General features: G+C 39.0%; 1 protein-coding gene across 1 annotated transcript; it reads left to right on the top strand.

Moving 5' to 3' along the window:
• Window positions 1–1,060: 1,060 nt before the first annotated feature.
• Window positions 1,061–24,359, top strand: TIPRL (TOR signaling pathway regulator). The gene is made up of 7 exons (XM_004027853.5): window positions 1,061–1,492; window positions 6,174–6,353; window positions 7,051–7,150; window positions 13,632–13,763; window positions 18,815–18,910; window positions 21,181–21,243; window positions 22,166–24,359. Exons 1-7 carry the CDS (start codon window positions 1,389–1,391, stop codon window positions 22,307–22,309), a joined length of 819 nt encoding a protein of 272 aa, XP_004027902.1. The 5' UTR covers window positions 1,061–1,388; the 3' UTR covers window positions 22,310–24,359.
• The last annotated feature ends 1,694 nt before the right edge of the window (window positions 24,360–26,053 follow it).

Below are 26,053 nucleotides of genomic sequence, written 5' to 3'. Positions count from 1 at the left end.
GGATTACAGTCTTGAGCCACTGCACCTGGCCTGTGTTTTTATTTGTTTTTGAGACAGGGTCTCGCTCACCCAGGCATGAGTGCTGTGGCATGATCATGGCTCAATGCAGCCTCTCAGGCTCAAGAGATCCTCCCACCACAGCCTCTCAAGTAGCCTGGGACTACAGGCAGATACCATCATACACAGCTAATTAACATGGTTTGTAGAGATGAGGCCTTACTATGGTACCCACGCTGGTCTCAAATTCCTGGACTCAAGCAATCCTCTCACCTAGGCCTCCCAAGATGCTGGGATTATAGGCAGGAGCCACCTTGCCTGACTAAAGCTTAAATCTTTCAACAGATTGCCGATCAGAAAATCTTTGAATCCACCTATGATCTGTAAGCCTCTCCTTCAAGACATCCCACTTCCTTAGCCTGAACCAATGTATATCTTCCATATATTGACTTATTTTACCTGCAATTCCCAACTCCCTAAAATGTATAAAACAAAGAGTAATGCCACCGCTTCAGATGCTCTTTGTTAGGACCTCTTGGGACTATTCCCTGGGCCATGGTCACTCATATTGGTTCAGAATAAATCTCTTTAAAACCTTTTACAGAGTTTGTTTTTTTTCCATTAACAAAATCATCTCATTTTGAGGCAACTGAAGCCTAAAATCGTTAGAGAAGCACTTTGCCCAAGGATTCACACAATAGTGTTGCAAAAGGAGATTTAGCACTAAGTCGGCTGTGTTGTTTTCACTGTACTGGCTGCCTACATAGCAACTAGACCATGGAAAGTCTTCGCATATCTACGAGGATGCAATTTTTGATAGGAGTTGGTCATAGTCAAGAGTGGCTAGATGGCCACTTCTAAATCTTGTTGGTGCTGGATTTCGTAAACTCTGTGGGATTACTTCTTTTTTTGACCTCAAAACAGAAAAATTTCCTCTGTAACACGATTCACTAACACATGAGGTAATTACACTGCTTTGAGGTCTGTAAGGATCAAGTTGGAACCGTCATCCCCTTCCCTGGCAGTCCCTAAAATCCTTCGAGATGACGTCACCCAACGAGTTCAGGAGGGCGGTGCGTACCTAACCACACCTTCTGCAACCCAAGTGCCGCCCCTCAGACTTTCTCCTTTTTCCTTTTTTCCGGAACGCCGGAACGTAAGACGTGGGTCACGCAACAAGAGCAACTAGTCCCGGAAGCAAAAAGCAAAGAGGCGGAGAAGAAGACGGGAAGCAGAGCCCGCGTCCGGGTCGGCCGGCAGGGGGCGGGGCCGGGCATGGTAACGGCTCGGAAGCCTAGGAGGCTGGGCCGGAGGGAGGCGGAGGAACCGGTGTTCGCCGCCGCCGCTGCTTCAGCTTATTCCTTGTGGCCTCTGTGGGTCCTGCCTCAGCCATGATGATCCACGGATTCCAGAGCAGCCACCGGGATTTCTGCTTCGGGCCCTGGAAGCTGACGGCGTCCAAGACCCACATCATGAAGTCGGCGGATGTGGAGAAGTGAGGCTTCGGGGCACGGGGTCTGGGCGCTGGCCGGTTGCTGGCCCAGGGCGGGAGGCAGGGCGAACTCTGTGCAGCCCCTCCCCTTTTCCCTGAGGTGGAGGTTCGGTCCCTCCGGACCGGACCTTTGATTGACAACTTCGATAAATAATCCAGTCACACTTCCGGACCCTTTGGTTGGGGATAGCGAGGCGCTGCTTTCGTGAACTGTCAATCCGCCTGGGTTTGAGTAGAGTGTGACTGTTCTGGTGGACTTTCCCCTCGCCAAACGTCTCCTCCTGCCTCAGCCTGCACCACCTTTCTTTCTGGGTGGCTGTTGCCTGTTTTTTTAGGGGTTAATGACGGGGATGATTTATAAGTTTGGTTTTTGTCACGTCAGGTGCTGTGCCCGGCGCTTGAGATAGGAAATGTAAAAGACAACGTGCGCCTCAATTCACAGTCTCGTGAGAGAGACAGACAATTATATTACAGCGTGAATAAATGTAATGAAGATGTATACATGGAGTGATGTGAGGTCTTTTAGGGGCTCGAACCATCTGGGAAATTGGGATGCCTGAACTGAATCTTTATAAAACCGTTGCGGGGAGCGCTGGATAGGTGCATGCCACCAGGTCAGGCAGAGTGAGTTGTGATGCGTTTTTGATGCCTGGGCTGAATCTTGACAAAATTTAGGGGAATCAGGGGACGCATGTAAAGCTGGGGGCTCAGGGAGAGTGAAAGCTATGATGTGTTTAAAGAGCTGTGTCCGTGTGATTGGAGCGTGAGGTACCATAGGGGGTGTTGTGAGAGATGAGAGGTAGGCCCCAGGGGAATCAAGATACTGAGGGAATTTTTATGCCTGGCTAAGGAGTTTTCAATTTTATCTGACAACCACTGGGTGTAATTTTATCCAAAGGAGCTGCATTATCAGATGTACGCTCTGAAAGATTTCTCTGGAGGCCATGTTGAGGCTGGATTGCAGGTCCGCAGGGATGGGAAGGAGACCAGTTAGTAAGAGAAAAGATAGGTTTTAGAAGATTAAGTCCCTGGGATGGCCAGCTGATGGGAGGAGAAATAAAAAAGGAAGAGTCTATGCTGATGACAAGATCTCTGGCTTGGATTTTTGCATGTATCGTATGCCTTTGAACAAGATGAGAAGCACAGGAGGAGGAGGAGCAGATGGGGGCAGGGTGTTGGTTAGAGGATGAGTTTAGTTTATTGAAATGTGAGGTGGGTAAAGGTCATAAAGTGAAGATGTTTAGTAGGCATTTAGATATATTTATCTTGGAGCTCAAAAAAGATAACGTCTGTGGGTTTAAGTTTGGGAATTATCTGCTTATATTTGGTACCTGGAGCTTTGGGAATGAATTAAGGTATCTAGAAGTCATCCAGAGGAAAAGGTCATAAAATAGAACCCTAAGTGAGCACTTGCATTTTAAGATTTGAGCAGAGGGAGTGACCAGGAAGAGAGGAAAGTAATGAAACGATGTTTGCTTCCTAATTCAAGAAAATAAGTGGTAATATTCTAGTGGACTCACTGAAAAAAATTAGGAAAATACAGAAAAGAAAGGAAAAAAATTTCCCTTCATCCCACCACAAATTGAATTACTTTTTTGAGTTTTTCCTCTCTATATCTTTCTTTTCTTTTTTTTTATAACTTTTTTTTTTGTATTTTTAGTAGAGACGGGGTTTCTGCATGTTGCTCAGGCTGGTCTTGAACTCCCGACCTCAGGTGATCTGTCCGCCTTGGCCCCCCAAAGTGCCAGGATTACAGGCGTGAGCCACTGCGCCCAGCCTTGTATAACTTTTATTTGTTTTTTATTTTGTTTTTTTGAGACAGAGACTCACTCTGTCGCCCAGGCTGGAGTGCAGTGGCACAGTCTCAGCTCACTGCAGCCTCCGCCTTCCAGGTTCAAGTGATTCTCCTGCCTTAGACTCCCTGGTAGCTGAGACTACAGGCGCGTGCCACCACGCCTGGCTAATTTTTGTATTTTTATTTATTTATTTTTAATTTTCTTTTCTTTTTTTTTTTTCTTATTCTTTCTTTCTATTTTTATTTTGAGATGGAGTTTCACTTGTTGCCCAGGCTGGAGTGCAGTGGCGCCATCTCGGCTCACTGTAACCTCTACCTCCTGGGTTCAAGCGATTCTCCTGCCCAGCCTCCCAAGTAGCTGGGATTACAGGCATGCATCACCACGCCCAGCTAATTTTGTATTTTTAGTAGAGACGGGGTTTCACCATGTTGGTCAGGCTGGTCTTGAGCTCCTGGCCTCAGATGATCCACCTGCCCTCGGCCTCCCAAAGTGCTGGGATTACAGGCATAAGCCACCGCACCCGGCCTCCTCTCTATATAACTTTCTGTGACAAATTGCCGATTGGTGCAAAAGTAATTGCGGTTTTTAATTGCAAAACCGCAATTACTTTTGCACCAATATAATACAATATATAATTATATATAAAGCAGTCAGCTTCAAACTGGGGCCCCCATGTAATTTACTTACAGATTCTCCAAGCGATGGCTGTATACATGGAGAGTTTTAAGGGAATAAAATTCCATATCTATGATCTCCTTATGTATTATTTTAAAAACAAATTTGCCTGAGGCCGGGTGCGGTGACTCACTCCTGTAATCCCAGCACTTTGGGAGGCTGAGGCAGGCAGATCACCTGAGGTCAGGAGTTCCAGACCTGCTTGGACAACATGGTGTAACCCCGCCTCTACTAGAAATACAAAAAAAATTATTTGGGGGTGGTGGTGCAGTCCTGCAATCCCAGCTACTCCGAAGGCTGAGGCACGAGAATCACTTGAACTTGGGAGGTAGAGGTTGCAGTACGCTGAGATCGTGCCACTGTGCTCCAGCTTGGATGACAGAGTAAGACTCCGTCCCCTACCCTCCGCCAAAAAAAAAAAAAAAAAAACTGCCTTTTTTTATATGACAAAAGGAAGACTTACCCTCACCAATCCCAAATTTTTCTGTGATGCATTATCATAGATTGTAAAAACCACTAAGGTGCTAAATAAATTGGTTGGGTAAAATATTGGATTAAAGAAGCTCTTCTAATGAATATTTAAGGCACCTTAAAACCACAGGAGCTTCCTGTCTTCTCTCCTTGTAACTAGTTATACCTGTTTTTAAGTGGGAAGCTTGATGATGTTAGAAATAGGGCATTTTCAGGCCGGGCGCGGTGACTCACGCCTGTAATCCCAGCACTTTGGGAGACCGAGGCAGGTGGATCACCTGAGGTCAGGAGTTCGAGACCAGCCTGGCCAACATGGTGAAACCCTGTCTCTACTAAAAATACAAAAATTAGCCGGGCATCTTGGCACATGCCTGTAATCCCAGCTCCTAGGAGGGCTGAAACAGGAGGATTGCTTGAATCTGGGAGGCGGAAGTTGCAGTGAGCCAAGATCGTGCCATTGCACTCCAACCTGGGCAACAGAGCGAGACTCCATGTCAAAAAAAAAAGAGGGCATTTTGGCCTATGTTTAAGAAACTCTATATTTAGAACACTGAAGGACTAAATTAGTAACAGTGATTCTTTTACATAATATGAGTGGAATATTTTATAGGACTGCCACATTTTTCCAGATATATTGGTTAGAATCCACAGACTCACATATTATTTCACATTTGGTATGCATTATTCAAGTTAAAACTTATTTTATGGAATCTTATGGAATATATATTCCAATTACAGTTTATTGTATCTAATCTTTTAAGTATTTAATATTTTCTATCTCCTAATAACAAAGAATAAATTTTACTTAAAATTATGATGAAAGTTAACATTGTTAGGTATCATCCTGAAGACCTGCACCTCAAAGTTAGATCACTGATACGTGCACACAGAAATACATGTTTAGATGTAATAAATATACAATGTGTGTCCAGTTTTTTCTTACTATTTTATCATAAGCATTTTTTCATATTATTATAGTCTCTCTTTAAACATTTGTAATGGTTCCATAATATTTCATCATATGGATATACTTTGGTTTGCATAATCATTTGTTGCTTTATAATGAAACATTCAGAGTATTTCTTTTTCACGATTATAAGTAAAGCCATTATAAGTATTAATGTGTATAATTTTTTTCTGTACTTGGAATTATTCTTTAGTACAGGTATCCTAAAACTGATACTTCGGGTCATAAGTGTGTAAATTACGTTAAATTCCTGTGATTTTTTTTTTGCTTGATTGTTGCCCCAGGGTGAAATGTAAATTGACACAATCCTTCTGAAAGTCTGTGTAGGCAAGTGCTGAGGTCCCTCATCAGTGTCAGGTGCTTTTGCTTTTTTCATCACCACGTTTTGAAACTTTTAACAATTGAGAATTTTAATGGAAAAATTATTTTCCTACAAGGGACAGTATCTTTAATTGCTTTGCTATCTTTTCTTCATACCCTCATGATATATATTATAGTAATATCTGTGTGCTATATATTATAGTAGTATAATAAGCTATTATATTACGTATTTGTATATTTATCTTATTTAGCCCACTACCTAGTACAGTGCCATATGACGATGAAAGAATGGATGATGAAAGCATTTTATAGACCTTGCAAATATATCATATTGATTAAATCATATGCTGTGTAACTCATTCAGCAAGTAGGAAGAATTCTGTTGGGATGGAAAAGAAACAAAAATGCCAACAATGATATAAAATTATCTCACCCGACTTTTGGTTACGTATAGATTAGCCGATGAATTACATATGCCATCTCTCCCTGAAATGATGTTTGGAGACAACGTTTTAAGAATCCAGCATGGGTCTGGCTTTGGAATTGAGTTCAATGCTACAGATGCATTAAGATGTGTAAACAACTACCAAGGAATGCTTAAAGTGGCCTGTGCTGAAGAGTGGCAAGAAAGCAGGTGAGAATCCGGTCAATTAGGTTAAACAAAAAAGGTAATTAGGTTAAACAAAAGAGAAAAGACTTGAAAAAATGTTCAGTAATGATACGTGTGTGTTGTTAGAATGACGGGCTGGTATTATTAAACTTGAGAGTTGTATCATTCTAGAATTCGTTTTTCTCAGACATAAAAATGGAAGTTAATTACCCCACTGCTTGAATACTTGTTACAGTGAATTACAACTGAGCTGAGCTATGTACGTTTTTGATTTTTCAGTGTTCCTTACTGAAGAGGCAGTAGGCTATACTTAATGTTCCTGTTTTTAAGAAAAAATGTTTACTTATGATATGCTTAATAAATACCCTATTTGAGAAGCATTGAAATTAAGACAACATGTTTTTCTTTGATAGTCAAATCAGCAATTATTTACTTTGTGCCTAATATGTACTAAGTACCTTAGATGATACAAATAAGTATAAACCTTTAAACCATGTCCTCAGGCAGTATACAGACTAATTGAAAAGACTACATCAGTACATGACAAGTTAAATAATAAATGCAGAAAAACTGTAAGAAAAACCTTGTACTGGTGAATTATAACAAGTGTATATATTTAATAGGATATGTTATTATAGAATATAATTTGATGTGATATATAAATACAGATAATCTCTATTCTGCATCACTGAATCTGATCCTTCTCATTTTGGTATTTGAGGACGGAGGGTGACCACTCCAAAGAGGTTATTAAACCATATGATTGGACCTATACAACGGATTATAAGGGAACCTTACTTGGAGAATCTCTTAAGTTAAAGGTAAATCTTACTTTTTTCTTTTATGAGTCATTGATTGTCTTGGACAGTCTGAGCATTAGAACTTTCTAGTAACGGGTTATTTTTTGCAACTATTTTTATCGTCCTTGTTTTCTGTTGTGGCATTCCTCAGAACCTAATGTGAGGGGGTTTTGCTTGTTGACTTATCAGTAGAAAATAAAAGACGGCATTAGTGGAAAAATTTATTTTTAAAAGTGTAGTTGGTGGCAACGGCAGACGGCCTTGTTGTTATCATTATCACTATCAAGAAACATTAAAATGTGTTTCGGGCCTTGGTAATGTATTACATGATTTAGACAGAACCTGCTAGCTTGTAGCTTACAAGTTTATAGATGAACAAATATATGAGCAAAAAGAACTTGTGGTTAGACAAAGTAGGTTTATGCCCTGTCTGCCCTGAGTATGAACCTGAAATGACTTTAGGAAGTTACTTAATTTGAGTCTCAGTTTTATCAATACATTGGGTAAACAGAAATATCTACCTCAAAGCAGAGTTTTGATGTGAAAGAATTTATGGGAAGCTCTCAATAAATTCTAAAGCTCTGTATTAGTATTAAGTCCTGTGTGTGTAAGCCCTGCTTGAGAAGAGATTGGGGCCAGCCACAGTGGCTCACACCTGTAATCCCAGCACTTTGAGAGGCCGAGGCAGGCAGATCACGAGGTCAGGAGCTCGAGACTAGCCTGACCAACATGGTGAAACCCCTTGTCTATTAAAAAAAAAAAAAATTAGCTGGGTGTGGTGGCACACACCTGTAATACCAGCTACTCAGGAGGCTGAGGGAGGAGAATTGCTTGAACCCGGGAGGTGGAGGTTGCAGTGGGCCAAGATCGCGCCACTGCACTCCAGCCTGGGCGACAGAGTGAGACTCTGTCTCAAAAAAAAAAAAAAGAAGAGATTCGGCCAGGTGCAGTGGCTCACGTCTGTAATCCCAGCACTTTGGGAGGCCAAAATGGGTGGATCATGAAGTCAGGAGTTCAACACCAGCCTGGTCAACATGGTGAAACCCCATCTCTACTAAAAATACAAAAATTAGCCAGGCATGGTGGAGCGTGCCTATAGTCCCAGCTACTCGGGAGGCAGGAGGCTGAGGCAGGAGAATTGCTTGAACCCGGGAGGCAGAGGTTGCAGTGAGCCGAGATCACACTACTGCATTCCAGCCTGGGCGACAGTGAGGTTCCCGTTTCAAAAAAAAAAAAAAAAAAAGATTCATGGTAAATAACGCTAGGAAGATGGAATTGGTAGGTCTTATATTGTGAAGTTAGCTGTATTTTGAAATCTTATAGTATGAGTGAAATGAAGCAAATCTGGGCTGGGCTCAGTGGCTCACGCCTGTAATCCCAGCACTTTGCGAGGCCAAGGAGGGCAGATTACTTGAGGTCAGGAGTTCGAGACCAGCTTGGCCAACATAGTGAGACCCCACCTCTACTAAAAATGTAAAAATTAGCCAGGCCTGGTGGCGTGTGCCTGTAATCCCAGCTACTTGGGAGGTTGAGGCAGGAGAATCGCTTGAACCCAGGAGGTGGAGGTTGCAGTGATCCAAGATCACACCACTGCACTCTAGCCTGGGCAACAGAGAAAGGCTCTGTCTCAGAAAAACAATAAATAAAATAAAATAAAGCAAATTTGGTTTAGGTTGAATGTCTCTAAATATCACAGACTATTATATAGAATGAATTTATTTCAGCGTAACCTGAAATATTTATATTAAAAGTAGCTATTGGAAACCCTATGTCATCCGGGCACAGTGGTTCACACCTGTAATCCCAGCACTTTGGGAGGCCGAGGCAGGCAGATCACCTGAGGTTAGGAGTTGGAGACTGGGGAGGCTGAGGCAGGAGAATTGCTTGAACCCAGGAGGCAGAGTTGCAGTGAGCCAAGATCACGCCACTGTGCTCCAACCTGGGCTTCAGAGTGAGACTCCATCTCAAAACAAGGAAACCTGATATCATATGTTGGTGCTTAGGCAGAAATGTTAAGAAGATAGTGTTGTGTCTGGGCCCCTTTTCTCTGCAGAAATTTTAAGAGTCTCATGAAGATAAAAGTTCATAGCAGGAACTTAATGATTGTTATCTTCAGTTTCTGCTATTATTACAGTCCAAGCTTTAACTATGTTTCTGTGCTTCCAGGAAAAAACTCATTCATTCATTCAACAGATATTTCTTGAGCTCTTGCTCTATGCCAGGCACTAATGCTAGGAGCCTTGGATACAGCAGAGCAGACAAAAATTCCTCCTTTACAGTCTAATGGGAGAGCAAGGTTATTTCAGTCCCTTATACTACTTCATAGATTAGTGTTCTCCTCCCTCCTCTCTTCTGATTGAAAAACTTTGTAGAGAGCATTTGATATTTCATTGCCAGGAGTGAGGAAATGGGAACTTGTTTTAAACCCATACAATAATGATGGTGACTTACTTTGTGGACTGACTTAGGAAAAGCCTCCTGGAGGTTATGAAGCAGCATTAGCTGTGACCAAGTGAGAACCATAGCTGTACAAACAAGGAGTGTGAGAGTAGTAGAAGGCAAAAAGCATTTGTTCAGTACTCTCCTATTGATACTTCAGCCTATAATGTGATTTGTTCTGAGGTGTTGCTGATAAATGTCAATGTGATTACCCACTCACTGGTGGTAATGAGCTCAGGCTTTGGCAGAACACAGATCTGGGTTCAAAATCCCAGCACCATCATTTGCCAGCTTGGAAAAGTAATTTAGTCTTACTAAGCCTTGTTTCAGTCACTTTGTTAAACTAGGGTAATACTAGTTGTGAAGTAGGAAATAAAATTATGTATGTAGGCTGGGTGTAGTGGCTCATGCCTGTAGTCCCAGCACTTTGGGAGGCTGAGATGGATCACTTGAGCTCAGGAGTTCAAGACCAGTCTGGGCAACATGGTGAAACCCCATCTCTACAAAAAATAGAAAAATTGGCGGGTCTGGTGGCACGTGTCTATAGTCCCAGCTACTCAGGAGGCTGAGATGGGAGAATCAGTTGAGCCCAGGAAGGCGAGGCTGCAGTGAGCTGTGATTGTGCCACTGTACTCCAGCCTGGGTGACAGAGTGACACCCTATCTCAAAACAGTGTGTGTTTTCCAGTAAGATCTCAATAAATGGCAGCTGTTACTATGATAATATAGTATATCAAGTATTAGGGAACCTAAGTTAATATTGTAATACCTAGAATAAAAGTAGATATATTATCTATGGTATGTTATTGTATTAAATAGCAGCCCAAATGGACTAAGGCCTAATAATTTCAATCACCTCTGGAATCCCTAGTGTCTTTTATTTCAGTTGGTTCTGGGTTATGACATCTAGGCTTCTAATTTGCCTCTTTATTTTCGTTTCAGTTCTAGGGATGATGGTGTTTTCCTTCAGAGAGGATTTTTGTTTAGTTCTGACAGGCGCTCGAGAATATTCATAGTCAAGGACAGAGCTCTGCAAACTTCTTCTGTAAAGAGTCAGACGTAAATATTTTAGGCTTTGTGGGCCTTAGAGTCTCTGTTGCAGCAACTCAGCTGTGCTGTCATAGTCTAAATCACTCGTAGACAATATATAAATGAATGGGCATGGCTATGCTTTAATAAAACTTTATGGACAGTGAAATTTGAATTTCATATAATTTTTATGTGTCATGAAATATTTTTGTTTTGATTTTTTTTCTCCAATTATATAGCCATTATTAGCTTGCAGCCCATAAAAATAGGTAACAGGGCAGATGTGACCTACATGTCTTAGTTTGCCTGCCTTGGTCTAGGACTAGAGTTTGAGGTGTACTGGGCCTGCAGATAAGAAGCTCTGAGGCTGGGCACAGTGGCTCATACCTGAATCTCAATACTTTAGGAGGCCGAGGCAGGCGGAACACCTGAGGTCAGGAGTTCAAGACCAGCCTGGCCAACATGGCAAAACCCTGTATCTACTAAAAACACAAAAAAATTAGCCAAGCATTGTGGCATGTGTGTGTAATCCTCGCTACTTGGGAGGCTGAGGCAAAAGAATTGGTTGAACCCAGGACCTGGAGGTTGCAGTGAACTGAAATGGTGCCACTGCATTCCAGCCTGGGCAACAGAGTGAGACTCTGTCTCAAGAAAAAAAAAAAAAAAGTTCTGAAATCACTATAGCTCTTTAGGGTGTCATCTCTGATTTGGGAGGAAGCAGGAAATTCTCCAGGGTCCTTGTCCTTAGTGAGCACTGAGCAGTGATGGCACCAAAAGCTAGCAGAGCCCAGCTTCTTCTCTGGATCAGCCAGTGCTATGCCTCAGGGCAAAAGCCAGCCAAGTACAGACTTACTTTTCTCGGCTCCAGTCTTTTTCCAGATCTCAGCCCAGTAACTCCATACTGCCTTGGCCATTTGATGCTTTTAGGAAGTTTTTAGTTTTTTTCAGCCAGCTTTTTAAATTGTCTTCAGCAAGAAGGTTTGTCTAGATTACTTATTCTGCCAATACTGTTCCATATGTTTTTTATTTTTTTGAGATAGAGTTTCGTTCTTGTCGCCCAGGCTGGAGTGCAATGGTGTGATCTCAGCTCACTGCAACCTCTGCCTCGCGGGTTCAAGCGATTCTCCTGCCTCAGCCTCCTGAGTAGCTGGGATTACAGGTGCCTGCCACCACGATCAGCTAATTTTTGTATTTTTAGTAGAGATGGGGTTTCACCATATTGGCTAGGCTGGTCTCAAACTCCTGACCTCAAGTGATCCAGCCGCCTTGCCTCCCAAAGTGCTGGGATTATAGGCATAAGCCACAGCGCCCAGCCCATATGTTTTATATTTAGCTGGTTATTGTTTTTTTGTTGTATTTTTTAGATCCCTGGGTTCAGAGAGAGATATGTGGAGTTGAGGAAGAGAGCTGAAAAGTATAAAGTTTTGGACATATTTAGCCTTGCAAATGGAGACAATAGCATAAATAAGTTAAATATGATATCCCTAACTCATGCTTTGTTTTTTGACTTTGTCTTTCATTTTATAAAAACAAGTACGTAAATGGAAAAACTGGCAGATTCATTTTGACCAATCACTTACTGAAGGCATATGTGAAACATTAATGAAGCAATTTACTAATGAGAAAATTCAGATAATGATTATTTTTGGGGGATTCAGGAGTATCTACAAGGAGGATGTTAAAAATGTGTTCCTTTGAACTAAAATCAAATAAAAAGGATGAAATTTACAAGTGTGTGTATTTAACACTAACTTAAGTTGTGTAACCTTAGGCAGTCCTCGCTGGCAGACCAACATTTGTTTAACTAGATCATAAACTTAATGTGTGATGCAGGGCACTGGTTATATGCCCTGCCCCTACACTCCAACTCCCTTCCCCTCCCAGTTTTCACCTCAAGAGTGGCCTTATACCTGCTCCGTACACAGTTGGAAGTAAAACTGCTTAGGGCTAAGTGTTATCTCTAAGTGACCATGGAAGAATTACGGACATTTTTTTACCTCCTGGAAATCATATACAAACTGCCACTTTCTTTTCATGGCATCTTTTCCCCCTACATTACTTAACGTTCCCTTAGATTTCCTCCCAAAATCTGTGCAGTCTTGTAAACAACATCCTTTGTAATTTTCTTCTGATTCTTATCTAGTTATCTCAAATTACTCTCCATCTGCTAATTTTGTCCATGAGTCAAAACAAATAACCTAATCATGACGGTTAAGTAAAGCTACATTTACTAAATATCTATGGTTTGACAAGCATTGTTGTGTTTGTTTATGGTAAACCTGTCAAGGAGTAAAACAGCTGAGCATTTTGTAGTGAAATTAGATGTGGTAGAAAATAGTATCACAATTCATACTTGGGTGCTGCTCAGGAGACACTTGAGTTTAATGAGCTACTGATATGATCTGCCTTGGGACTGTTGATGCTTTTGTTGGATTACGTGTGTGCATGTCTTACAGCTACAAAATAATACCTTGAAAAATTGCCAACTTCATTCAAAGCTCTTTGCAATGCTAAGAGTTTCCCTCAGAATTTCTCTACAAGTTCTTGTTTACCTCATTATTTAAAGCACTTTATTTTGTTGTAGGTTTTGGGGAGTTAGGTTGAGCAAATATCTAACATTCTAATGGAAAAATATTTTTTAAGTTCCATATGAATGTCCTAAAAGTGGCTTTCACAGCACAAATGTTCTATGACCTTCTATGATAGCAGTCGTTCATCACACTGACTGATGTTTAGTTGATTAATTTTCTCATAGTCACAACAGAAGTTGATTTTAATATGACTTGCATGAAAAATGATAAATTTTTACTCCTTTTTTTGTGAAGCTATAATATTGGGCATCTGTAATGTCTTCAGTTTTTCAGAATCAAGCCATATTCTGATCTTTTATATCTACTAATAACACCCAAATTTAGAACTGTGTGCTCTGGCTATGCAGAAAAGACTGATTGAAAAAGAAAAGACTGCTTTCCTGTGTCTCTGTAGCTCCTCAACTTTTTTTTTAATGTGCTTCTCTTTAAAATTTTTTCTTTCAGGTTGTACCTACAACAGATCATATAGATACAGAAAAATTGAAAGCCAGAGAACAGATTAAGTTTTTTGAAGAAGTTCTCCTTTTTGAGGATGAACTTCATGATCATGGAGTTTCAAGCCTGAGTGTGAAGATTGTGAGTATTATTTTTATTTAAAATTAATATTTTTCTTGCATTCTTAACATCAGACAAAAATATGACTCACTTTGAATAACACTGAGCCTGGCCGGGCGCGGTGGCTCATGCCTATAATCCCAGCACTTTGGGAGGCTGAGGCGGGCTGGATCGCCAGGTCAGGAGACCGAGACCATCCTGGCTAACACAGTGAAACCCCGTCTCTACTAAAAATACAAAAAGTTAGCTGGGCATGGTGGCGGGTGCCTGTAGTCCCAGCTACTCGGGAGGCTGAGGCAGGAGAGTAGTGTGAACCCAGGAGGCGGAGCTTGCAGTGAGCCAGGATCGTGCTACTGCACTCCAGCCTGGGCGACAGAGCAAAAAAAAAAAAAAAAAAGAATAACACTGAGCCTTAACATGATGTCATGTACAATTTCACTTGAATCTAGAGTGTATCTTATTGAATATCCATTATAAAATTCACAAAATATTTGTGTATTCTTAAGGCTTTATTTTAGCAAAGCATTTTTAATAGACCTGCCTGGCCACCTTGTAGTTTATTTGTTTATTATTTAACTCGAATGAAGACTGTGGCTTAATTTTCACATTTTGGATTAAAAATGATGTTGATAGGATCCGCAGACGGCAAGGTGGATGTCATGTTTTAAAATGATCCATGTGTTATGATTTCAGTGCATCATTCAACTACCACTTCAATTTTCAGCATGGTGGCGGGCACCTGTAGTCCCAGCTACTTGGGAGGCTGAGGCAGGAGAAGCGTGAACCCGGGAGGCAGAGCTTGCAGTGAGCTGAGATCGCACCACTGCACTCCAGCCCTCCAGAGCCTGGGCGACAGAGCAAGACTCCGTCTCAAAAAAAAAAAAAAAAAAAAAAAAAAAAGTAGAAAACACACATAACAAGTATGGTTATTCATATTTCTTTACCACTGCATTATAATTGGGTCTCTAATACTTTCCAGAAATAACTTAACTGAAACGTTTTACTAAATGCCTCATTCTTTAAGACCCAAAGACCCAGCTAAAATATCACCTTTTCTGCAAGACCTTTCACAACTCCGTTACACAGAGTTAAATATCTCTTTTCTATACTCCTTTTTAAAAACCTCTCAATTAGGCCGGGCGCGGTGGCTCATGCCTGTAATCCCAGCACTTTGGGAGGCCGAGGCGGGCGGATCACGAGGTCAGGAGATCGAGACCACGGTGAAACCCCGTCTCTACTAAAAATACAAAAAATTAGCTGGGCGCAGTGGCGGACGCCTGTAGTCCCAGCTACCCGGGAGGCTGAGGCAGGAGAATGGCGTGAACCCGGAAGGCAGAGCTTGCAGTGAGCCGAGATCATGCCACTGCACTCCAGCCTGGGCGACAGAGCGAGACTCCGTCTCAAAAAAACAAACAAAACAAACAAACAAACAAAAAAACCTTTCAATTATAGCATTTGTCATGAGATCTGTCAAAGACAGAGACCCTAACATCAAACATTGTTCTTGGGGCATAATGATTGTGGATGCTGTGATTTAAAGAATGAAAATAATACGAAAGCAGCAACAGATTTGTTTTAAAGTCAAATTTTAGCTACTTGGGAGGCAGAGGCAGGAGGATTGCTTGAGCCCAGGAGGTCAAGGCTACAGTGAGCTATGATGGTGCCACTGCACCCCAGCTTGGGAGACAAAATACTTTTATTTTTAGATAAATAAAAAATTTTATTTTTCTTATCTAAAAATAAAATTAGTTTTTTCGGTGGAATCAAAGGATTTTGAAATTGTAGTGAATTTTTAGAGAATCATTTTTTGTAGCCTCCATATTTTATAAATAAGGCCTAAAAAGATAGCTTAAGGTCATGAAACTAATTGCAAAGTTTTCTTTGTATCATCTAATATATATCATTATTCTAGCATTAGATAGTTGTTTTCATAGGTTTTACTTCTTTGCTCACTTATAACTCTAAATTCACTTTTTTTTGTTTAGATTTATTCTCTCTTCAGTTCATCTAGTCTTGTATCTTTCCACTTGTCTACCACCTGTTGAATTGACTATGCTAAATGTTCATTATGAGTTTGCATACCTGGGTGTGCATTTGTATCCAAGGGGGTATATATATCATGTCTATAAGTGGGTCGGTATTTGGAAAGCACATGTGGTTTTGTGGATGGAGTTGCTTGAAAGGATATGTGTATAAATATGTGTGTACAAGAATACATAGTAAGTCTTAAACTGAAGAGCATTTTTTTAACCAACTACTTTAAGCTGAAGTATTAGTTCATAGATATTACTACCCTGTAGTGAAATTTGTAGATGATTTAATCCACCTACTTTGCAGCAATCAACATATTTTAACTATAAAATTAAAGGAAATTGGTTTAGAATAAAATGTATTTTAATACTTAAATGTATAATATGACTGCACCAAAGACATAATGAAGCAGTCAGGTGCTTATATTTGCATATTGAGTCACCGTAAATGACAGCAAAAAATGTAGGCTGACAGAGATGTAAGGTATCAATCAGTGACTCTAACACAATTTTCCAAAATGATGAACAACTCTTAGTGAAGTTCTAAATAAGAAAAAATGTAATCTTTCCTTGATTTGGAAAATAGTTGACTTCCTAGATAATTGAGTGATTTTTTTTTATTATCTATGTAAAATGGAAATAGTTTCTAAAGTCAGATCATTATAAGTAGGCTTTTTCACCTCTGTGAATGCCTGGTAAGATACTGCAAGTTTTGTGGAATGCAGGACTGGACTTTGTTGTATAGGATTGTCCTGTGCATCCCAGATCTGTCGTTCTGGTCCTTATTCACTAACTGTTGATATTGGTTGCTTATTGATGTGACAACAAAAAATACCCTCACAAATTCCCAAACGTCCCCTAGGAAAGAACTACCGCCCTAAAATATGCTATCGTATTGGCACTAGAGTTCTGGTCTCCTAATTCCTGCTCTCTCCACTGTGCCATGCTAAAATGATATTTCAGTTTACTGCCTGTGTTGTGTCCAGTGTGACTGTTAGTAACTAATTTTGAAATTTGAAGAAATGTTGCAAGTCAGTTTTTCCATAAATTACACATATCACTGTGTAGTAATGTCAAATAATAATGATGTGCTTCCCAATTTGTTGTGACATCAAGTTGTCATAAGTCAGGTTATTTCTACAGCTTTCCTTTACTAAAAGTCTTTTTTTTAAGTCTGTTGCCGATAACCCCATCAGAATACAGTTTGTCTCAGAGCCTTTTCTCCAGCAAAGCTATTAATACCTTCTAGCCTCAGTTTTATCCGGAAAATGGTTAATGAGCACCTGCTGTGTGCTAGGTACTTTTCTAAGCAATAGAGATGTGGTGATGAACAAAGCAGATATTTCCACCACCATGGAGCCTACAGTCAAGTGGAAACATAAATGAAGATAGTTACAAATCTGTTAATTCGTAATGGAGTGCTATGAGAGAGAATACCAAGAGAAATCTATTGTGGTATGGAATGATAAGAAAGGCCCCTCTGTGGAAGTGACATGTGTACTGAAATCTGAAGGACAAGTGAACATTAGCCAGGAGAATACTCCAGGTAAGGGAAGAGGGTGTGTAATGGTCCCAAGGCAGAAAAGAATTTGGCCTGTGGCTGGTGACTCTCCAGGCAGTTAAGTCACTATCATTACTGGGTTATCCTGTTATTTCTTCTTTCATCATTAATGTAGCCCTGTGCTTATATGTAAGATTATAGGCAGTTCCCTGAATATATGTTATTATTTCATGCCTCAGTACTTTTTGTACATGCAGGTCCCCTTTCTGAAATTCTCCTTCCCATCTCCAGCTGTTCTTTCTGTGGTCAGCTAAAGCCTTGTCTTATCTGATGTTCTTCAGCAGACTTAGGTACTTCTTTCTCAAATGCTTATTGAGCCTTGTGCATACCCATTATAGCAGCTACCACATCTGTTTGACCTTTCCCTGGCTGATAACCTTTTTGAGCATTGGGATTCTATTTTTTCATTTATATAAATCCAAGACTTACTATAGTAAGAACTTGGTGTTAGTAGACAATAGGTATTTATTCAGCAAATGACCAAGCATATTCATTTTAATTAATTAATTAATTAATTTTGGGACAGGGTCTTGCTCTGTTGCCCAGGCTGGAGTGCAGTGGCACAATCATGGCTCACTGCAGCCTTGACCTCCCAGGCTCAAGCCATCCTCCCAGCTTAGCCTTCCACGTAGCTAGGACTACAGGCTTGTGCCACCATGCTTTGCTAATTTTTTGTATTTTTTGTAGAGATGGAGTCTGACTCTGTTGCCCAGGCTGGTCTTGAACTCCTGGGCTCAAGTGATCTTTCCACCTAAACCTTCCAAACTGCTGTGATTGTAGGTGTGAGCCACCATGCCAGCTAAACATATTCATTTTAAAGACCCAAATACCTTACATTCCATTCAACCGCTCCCTCCCCGCCACCAGGACACACCTTCATACTTTCTCCATTGATTCTGCCTATCTTTAGTAGTTATACTTGGAAAGCAGAGGAATCTGTAGATGTGCCACAGATGAAAGATGTTAAGAATGTGTTATAGTGTCCTGATAAACCAGGACTTCAGCAATATGAAATAGTGCCTACTGGTTGCACTGAATTAGAGCATTCTGTGTAAGGTCTGTTGCTTTGTTTTATGTAAAGTGAATAGGTGAGTAGTGACAAAGAACTAGGTTGTTCTTTCATTTTGGTTTTATTGGTGTTGACATTTACTATCAGTACCCGCCATTTTTTAAAATAAACATTATAATTTTTACATTACTTGGGTATGTTTTTAAGTCTTTTAAACCTCAATATCTCCTCACCTAGAAAAAATATTTTAGGAAACCGAAATTATGATGTTAAATAGTTTGCACAAGGTTTTGAGGCTAGTTGGAGCTAGGACAAAGAGCTTCTAGTTGAGAGATTTTTATAAACTGTGAATTCAGCCTTATTCCAGGGTTTTTGTTTGTTTTGTTTTGTTTTTTCAAATTTTTTCTTTCAGCAAAGTAATAAAATATTTAATTTTTATTAAAATATTAATGTACCTTTTTTTTTTTTCCAGAGAGTAATGCCTTCTAGCTTTTTCCTGCTGTTGCGGTTTTTCTTGAGAATTGATGGGGTGCTTATCAGAATGAATGACACAAGACTTTACCATGAGGTATTTATTGTTGTTTAATGAATATACTAATTGATACTGGGCTTGTTTGTGTTGTTTAATTGTCAATCTGAGAATTTGAAATTAAACAATCTGTATCATATGGCAGTCTTTCTAACTGTTAAGTCTGAGTGTTTCACATTCACTGTTGACTGCAGGCTATCATCAAAACATTACATTTTCTTTTACAAAGGTTCTGGTGACTCAAAATGTTTTCTAAAAGACACTCCCTAATTGCGGAGGGGTCTTTTGAAACAATTTTGTACGCACTTAATCCATGTTTAAGAAAACTGTCCTTTAACTCTTACCTTTGTTTACAGTATATGTTGTTTATGTAATGTCTTGATGTACATTAATATACAGGAAGTACATTAATATTTTAATCAGGCCAAGGCCGGGTGCCGTAGCTCACGCCTGTAATCCCGGCACTTTGGGAGGCCGAGGTGGGTAGATCACCTGAGATCAGGAGTTCGAGACCAGCCTGGCCAACATGGTGAAACCCTGTCTCTACTAAAAATACAAAAAATTAGCCAGGCATGGTGGCACGGACTTGTAGTCCTAGCTGCTACTTGGGAGGCTGAGGTGGGAGGATTGCTTGAGCTGGTGAAGGTTGAGGCTGCAGTGACAGAGCAAGACCCTGTCTCAAAGAAAAAAAAAAAAGAAACATACCTAAGTTATACAGTTAGTAGGTGGCAGAACTGGAATTTGAACCTAGTAGGATAGGATTGGATTGATGTTTTCTAAACCCTTCACTTAGGGATTTTTTCTTGAAATAACATGGTTATAGTGATAGACCTTTTTTCTTTTTAAAAGTGGTGGCAAAGTGCTAAACATAGGCTATATTTTTGTTCCCCAGAAAGAGAAATCTAAATTTTATTTTTATTTATTTATTTGAGATGGATGGAGTCTTGCTCTGTTGCCCAGGCTGGAATGCAGTGGGGCGATCTCGGCTCACTTCAACCTCTGCTTCCTGAGTTCAAGCGATTCTCATGTCTCAGCCTCCCTAGTAGCTGGGATTACAGGCGCCCACCACCACGCCTGGCAATTTTTTTGTTGTTGTTTTTAATGGAGTGATGGGGTTTCACCATGTTGGCCAGGCCGGTCTTGAACTCCTGACCTCAAGTGATCCAATTGCCTTGGCCTCCCAGAGTGCTGGGATTATAGGCGTGAGCCACACCGCTCCTGGCCTAAATGTTAAAAATACTGTTTTAATTAAACAATATTGAATTTTAGGAATTTATCCTAAAAAGATTCTTTTATATAATAATCTACAAATATTAATCGGGCAATTACTCAGAGTTGTACATACATGAATATTCACAGTAGTATTGTTTATAATAGCAGAAAGGAAGGAAAGTAGGAACTTAATGCCCATTAAATGGCCATTAATTAAATTGTTTATATCCATATGGTATAAAATATATAATTATTAAAATTGGTTGCAGAGATTGATATTTAAGTAATTTTGAAAGATATTCATTTCAGTGTTGAACTTTCAAAAGCAAGTATGAATCTACTTACATAAGATTCTCTGTAGAGATTTCTAAGTATTAAAGATAGTGTTACTTATAAGCTGTGATCACTGATGATTTATACTTTTATATTATTTGGTTTTTTTCCTACAGTGACTGTTAATCTGTTTTTATTAATACAAGAGAGTGAAACCTTAAAGGCGTATAATTTTGTGGCTTTTCTTTTATTGAAAAGTGTTTCAAGAAATAAATTATAATAAGTTGCTGTTCTAAAACCTAACCAAAAATCTTAAATGGGAAAAATTGAAGTACAGAAAAGGTGATTTTAAGTAAGCTATTTGGTAAGAGCTTTATGGAATGGGAAAGAATAAAAATTTTAAAGCATGTTTTGCAACATAAAAGTAGCACAATTATGTAGGTAAATGATAAGATAGCTTAAGGGAAAGATGTTTCAAACTTGTAATTTTAAAATCTCTTGCATATTTCATTTATGCAAATTCATTATATACATTATTCATTTATATACATATTCTTTCAAAGTAAAATCTTTGCTATGTTTCTCTTACATGGTAATTATAAAATCTGTTTACATATGTGTATCATCATTATAATGTGTAGAAATTGGAAATACTAATCCAATTTGAGTTAAATAGGAGTTATCTCAGTGTAGAACAAGATGTTCTCTTTAGACTGCATGCTGTTTTGACAACCTATCCTAAAATGTAGGCAGTCTATTTAATAGAAAGGATTTTGTAAATCAGTATAATTAAATTTATTGCAACTGTTTATTTTTAAATACAGGCTGACAAGACCTACATGTTACGAGAATATACATCACGAGAAAGCAAAATTTCTAGCTTGATGGCAAGTACTTAAATTTCACTTTTTAGAAGTTAATTTTAATGTTTCATTTTAATTTAAGTAGCTGATACCCCTGATCCCAACCACCCAAGTTTACATCCCTAAACCCATTCATTCACTTAATGGGGCTCTATAGGATAAATTCTACTAGAGCATAACTTTTCCGACCTTACCTCAAATACAAGAACATTTAGAGCTGCTAGGTACTTAAGGCTCATCTAATCTAATTTTCACATTTTGTTCTAGAGAAATTGAAACCCAGAGGTGTGACTTACTCTGAGTCACATAGCTGGCTGGTGATGGATGTTCTTTCCACTTACCACCCTGCCGCCTTATTTCTTTCTACATAGTCTCCTTTTCTCTTCCTAAAATGTGGTGATTCTGTACCATGATTTGTTTGTTTTGGCATCATTTTTCTTTATTTTTTACTCCCCTGGGACCTGTGAAGCCTTCCTTAGAACTTAGGATTCTATAATGGGTTGCTTAAAAATTGATACCTTCCTATAAACTTGATTTTATTTTTTCACGCTTAGTACGTACTTCTGTCTGGGTATAGAATATACTTGGAACAGAAAAGTTACTACTTAGATTCTATTGTAGACTACATGCTGGGCTCTAACCGAAGACTAGTGTTTTCAAGTTACAAAAGCAGCAGATACATAGGGTTGGATTAAGATGTATTAAATTCTTAGGACATTTGTGGGAACATTATAGATTATATAACCCTGTGATCTTTGATGAAATCATTCAGTAACAAAGTTGAGTGATTCAGTAACAAGAAATACCTATTATTTTTAGGAGCACATATGCATATATTGCACCTGATTTTAAAATTTCCATGCTTTATGAATGCTTGAACCAAAACATTTGTAAAAAATGTCAGTACAGTAACTGAATATGCTAATATGATGTATGTATTTCCTAGCATGTTCCACCTTCCCTCTTCACGGAACCTAATGAAATATCCCAGTATTTACCAATAAAGGAAGCAGTTTGTGAGAAGCTAATATTTCCAGAAAGAATTGATCCTAACCCAGCAGACTTACAAAAAAGTACACAAGTGGAATAAAATGTGATACAACATATACTCACTGTGGAATCTGACTGGACAGCTTGGCTATTTGTAAGGGGTTATTTTTCTTATGAGAATTAATTGCCTTGTTTATGTACAGATTTTCTGTAGCCTTAAAGGAAAAAAAAATAAAGATCGTTACAGGCAGGTTTCACTCAACTGCTATTTGTACTGTCTGTCTTCACATTCATATTCCAGATTTATATTTTCTGGAGTTAAATTTGGATGATTTCTAAATTATCACAAAGTGGGACCTCAGCAGTAGTGATGTGTGTGTCTCATGAGCAGTGAGCACAGTCTGCATTCATCATGAAACACTGTCTTCTACCATGAGGAGATTAATGTAAATCACCGAATCCCAATGCCTTGTGACTTTCATAGGATTCCTGATCGTGCATGTTGATGTACTGGCTCTTCACTTTGGGCTTTCTGATGTTTATTCACACCTTTGGAGAGTTGCAACTTGCCACATACGAAATTAGTCTCATAGTGTAGTGAACTTCAACCCCAAAATTTTAAAAATGTATTTTCCCCCAGTTTTAAATTGCCTTTGAAATTAAAAAAAAAATTTAGACTTAGTACCAGAACCAAAAATACCTAGATTTTTGGAGAACTTATTACATACATAGAAACATGAATATGGTTTACCACTGTGTGTGTGTAGGATGTTAGAATTATCTGTCCTCCATCTTTAGGTGCTTTTCCTTAAATGTGGTTCTACTTATACTGATATTTTTAATTTCCATCTTCCATGCAACCTCAGAGTGAATAAACCCCTTAAATTTGGTGCTGGTTCGAAAAAGTCTAAAGGGTTTATTAGGGGTTGTTTTTCGCAAATATTACATCAATCCTTAAAGCAACAAGATTAATTTTCTGCTTAAAATATTTGGGAAGATAGGTAAGGAGGAGGGGGTTTTAAAATATAAAAGCAAGTTTTTCTATTTTAAGGTGCGTATTTGTAACATTACAGGGGATGAAGTAAAATGTAATTAATTAGCACAAGACTTAGGGAGTACAGAAAGTACACAGAAGTAAATTTCAAATCCATTTGATTATTTTGATAATGACCCCTTAGTCATTTTATATTCTTGTCTGCCTTTCTAGAAAAATGGTCGTCATAAAGTGGAAAGTGATTAAAAAGCATCAAATAAGAAATTATTTCAAGTGGATTTTTAAAAATAATTTTTTGAAGGGCAGGGGGAAAATTCACCCTTTTTCTGATTTGAAATATGTTGTACATATTTCCATTTGATGGATAAATCATTAAGTAAGAATATTTGATTTAAAGTATTAGCAAACCTCTTCAGGTATTAGCCTGAAGATAAATTTTAACAAAACATATACACTTGGGTATCCGTCATTGCTCAAACTCTATAGTGTATTGCTGGAGCCAGTAGGCAGGGTATATTTTATTAGCTAAATTTGATATTTGTCTTCTGCCTTCTGTATCACCTCCAAGCTATAGGAAATCAGGATTTTGTTGGCTTTAAGAAAACACATGGTATATTCACTGTATATTAAATATACTTGTATTTAATGTTTTCTCTTAGGACAGAAAAGTAGACACACACACACACACACGTTGTGTTCAGCTTTCTGTTTTATATTATTTGCCATTCAGATTAGAACAGAACAGGCTCTATTCATGCAAACTATATGAAATGAAAAACTTTTAAGACTCTTCATTAATTGGAGCTTCTGGGCAACATCGTGTGTGTGTGTGTGTGTGTGTGTGTGTGTATACAGACTTTTTTTTTTAACTTGTTGATTCAGATGTCTTGGTCCCTGAATAGTCCTAGATTACTTATTTTGAGAATTCATTGTTAAAAATTACAGGGAATTAAAATAATTGCCTTTTTTTTTTTTAGAGGGTAAGAGATGGGTAGAAGAGTATGCCTCTGAAAATTTTATTAGTTTATTCTTGTGGAGAATACCAAGAAAATGTGTATTTGCCCATTGCTAAATATGATATATGCCATTTTATATTTATTTGTCCCAAGTGTCTTTTTGTAAGAGGAGAATAAACAATAAGGAATTACTGATCAAAGTTTTACTATTTCATTTATTTGAGTTTTTCTTAGAGCTTAATTAAAGAAGTGTGGTTTGGGGTATACTTTTCTTATTTGTGCTTTATGTTTTGAACTCAGTCAACACTGTAGACAGTCTCCAGGCAGGTTATAAGTTAAAACCTAACTGATGGTTCAGAATACAATTTCCCAGTTTGCCTTTGGGCTCTTGCCTCTCCTCTCCCTCTGTTCATCAATATTTCCATGGATGTTTTTAACAGTATTTTCTGTATGTTGGGTTAATGTTTTTGGTTTTTGAAAATATGAATACCTGTCATATGTATTAGTTTTGAGTACTATATGTACAATTATGGTGCTAGGTATAATAGATTACAACAATGAAGCGATGTAGTATATGTTTTTATGGGATTAAAGTATAATGGAGGAGACAAAGTAAAAAAATTACTAATTTTAATATGTGCAGTGATGGAAATGATACTGACTTAAGAGAGTAACAGAAAATCAACTAATTTTAGTAGAGGTAGTCAGAGCTCTGCTTCTCAAGAAGATGTGGAAAACCTCAGGAGACTGTCATTCCCATTTTAACAAGGAGAAAAGGCTGGGTCATCTATAAAATTAAAGCTTTTTTTCTTGAACATATCAAAGAACTGAAATTACAAGGCAAACAAACCAAATCCCAAAGAGTGATAAGCCCTACAAGGAGAGATGGGAAATACTGACTGTTTAACCTTAGGAAGAACCCAAGAGAAAGAGATGGCCTTTATATAAACAGGTAAAATATTAGCAAAAATTTAAAGAAATTCCTAAAGTGTACGTGTGGGCTAGCATACCAGTTTGGAATAGCCAAGAATCTGAAATAGGGAACTTCATACACACTCACAAGTTCTTTCCCAAGGGCCTACACCAGGACTTAAGAAAGACTGGAAGCAGGCGGGGAACCAGAAAGTCTCAGTAGGTGGTTTAAGCAAACAGAAGGTAGTTGGCCGCCATGAAACTCTGCCTGCTTTCAAGCTCTTCTCTTGAATGATGCAAAAGCCTTAGGCTATTGTAGGGAGGAGCAACAATCATTCCTAGGGCCCAGGCAGAAATTCATTGCTCTGGGGTAGGAATGTAGACAAAACCCATCTGCCTTTGAGAGAGAGGTAGGAAATGTTCTGCCTTCGGGACACAGGAAAACAATATTACTGCTGGAAGAGTACAAGCAAAAATTGACCTTGGAGGATAGGCAGAAAATCTGGGCCCAGGAAGCCACATGGATAACATAAAGAGGTCTGCTCCCAGTGGGGAATGGGCATGAAATTGTTGCACAAGACCAACAATAGATTTGAAATAGATTTCGACTACTATTGAGAAATGGTGCAGGAATGTTGAGAAAGCCACATCCCTGAAGGCCAGGCACACAAAACCTGCCTAAGACTGAGGCTAGCCAAGGACAAAAAAAACCCTGTCTCTGCTATAAGCCTAGCACTAAGTAACAAGGAAAAACCAGTCTGTTGAGGAAGCAGCAAGGGTGTAAATATAGATCCTCTCTGTGGTGTAGGCATATAGGGATCCCTGAAAATTGAGGGTGGGACTCAGAAAAGTCCTCCTGTACTCCAGGTGCACTGTAAGCATAAGGTAACAGCAGTCAACCACTGGAAGAATTCGAAGCCTGTAGTATACTGAAGATAGTGACAGCATTAATCCAACCCAAACCCCTACAAACTGGTGTCTA

Source organism: Gorilla gorilla, chromosome 1, assembly GCF_029281585.2.
Source record: "Gorilla gorilla gorilla isolate KB3781 chromosome 1, NHGRI_mGorGor1-v2.1_pri, whole genome shotgun sequence".
NCBI lineage: Eukaryota > Metazoa > Chordata > Mammalia > Primates > Hominidae > Gorilla > Gorilla gorilla.
The sequence above is the reverse complement of the archived record's forward strand: the minus strand, read 5'-3'. Positions and strand labels throughout refer to the sequence as shown.

What these genes read in the sequence shown, in the direction of transcription:
- TIPRL (XM_004027853.5), top strand. Translation starts at nt 1,389, where the DNA reads ATGATGATCCACGGATTCCAGAGCAGCCACCGGGATTTCTGCTTCGGG. An exon ending in GAAGAGTGGCAAGAAAGCAG is followed by an intron (nt 6,354 to 7,050) that starts GTGAGAATCCGG and finishes TTGGTATTTGAG; the next exon opens with GACGGAGGGTGACCACTCCA. An exon ending in GAGAATCTCTTAAGTTAAAG is followed by an intron (nt 7,151 to 13,631) that starts GTAAATCTTACT and finishes TTTTTCTTTCAG; the next exon opens with GTTGTACCTACAACAGATCA.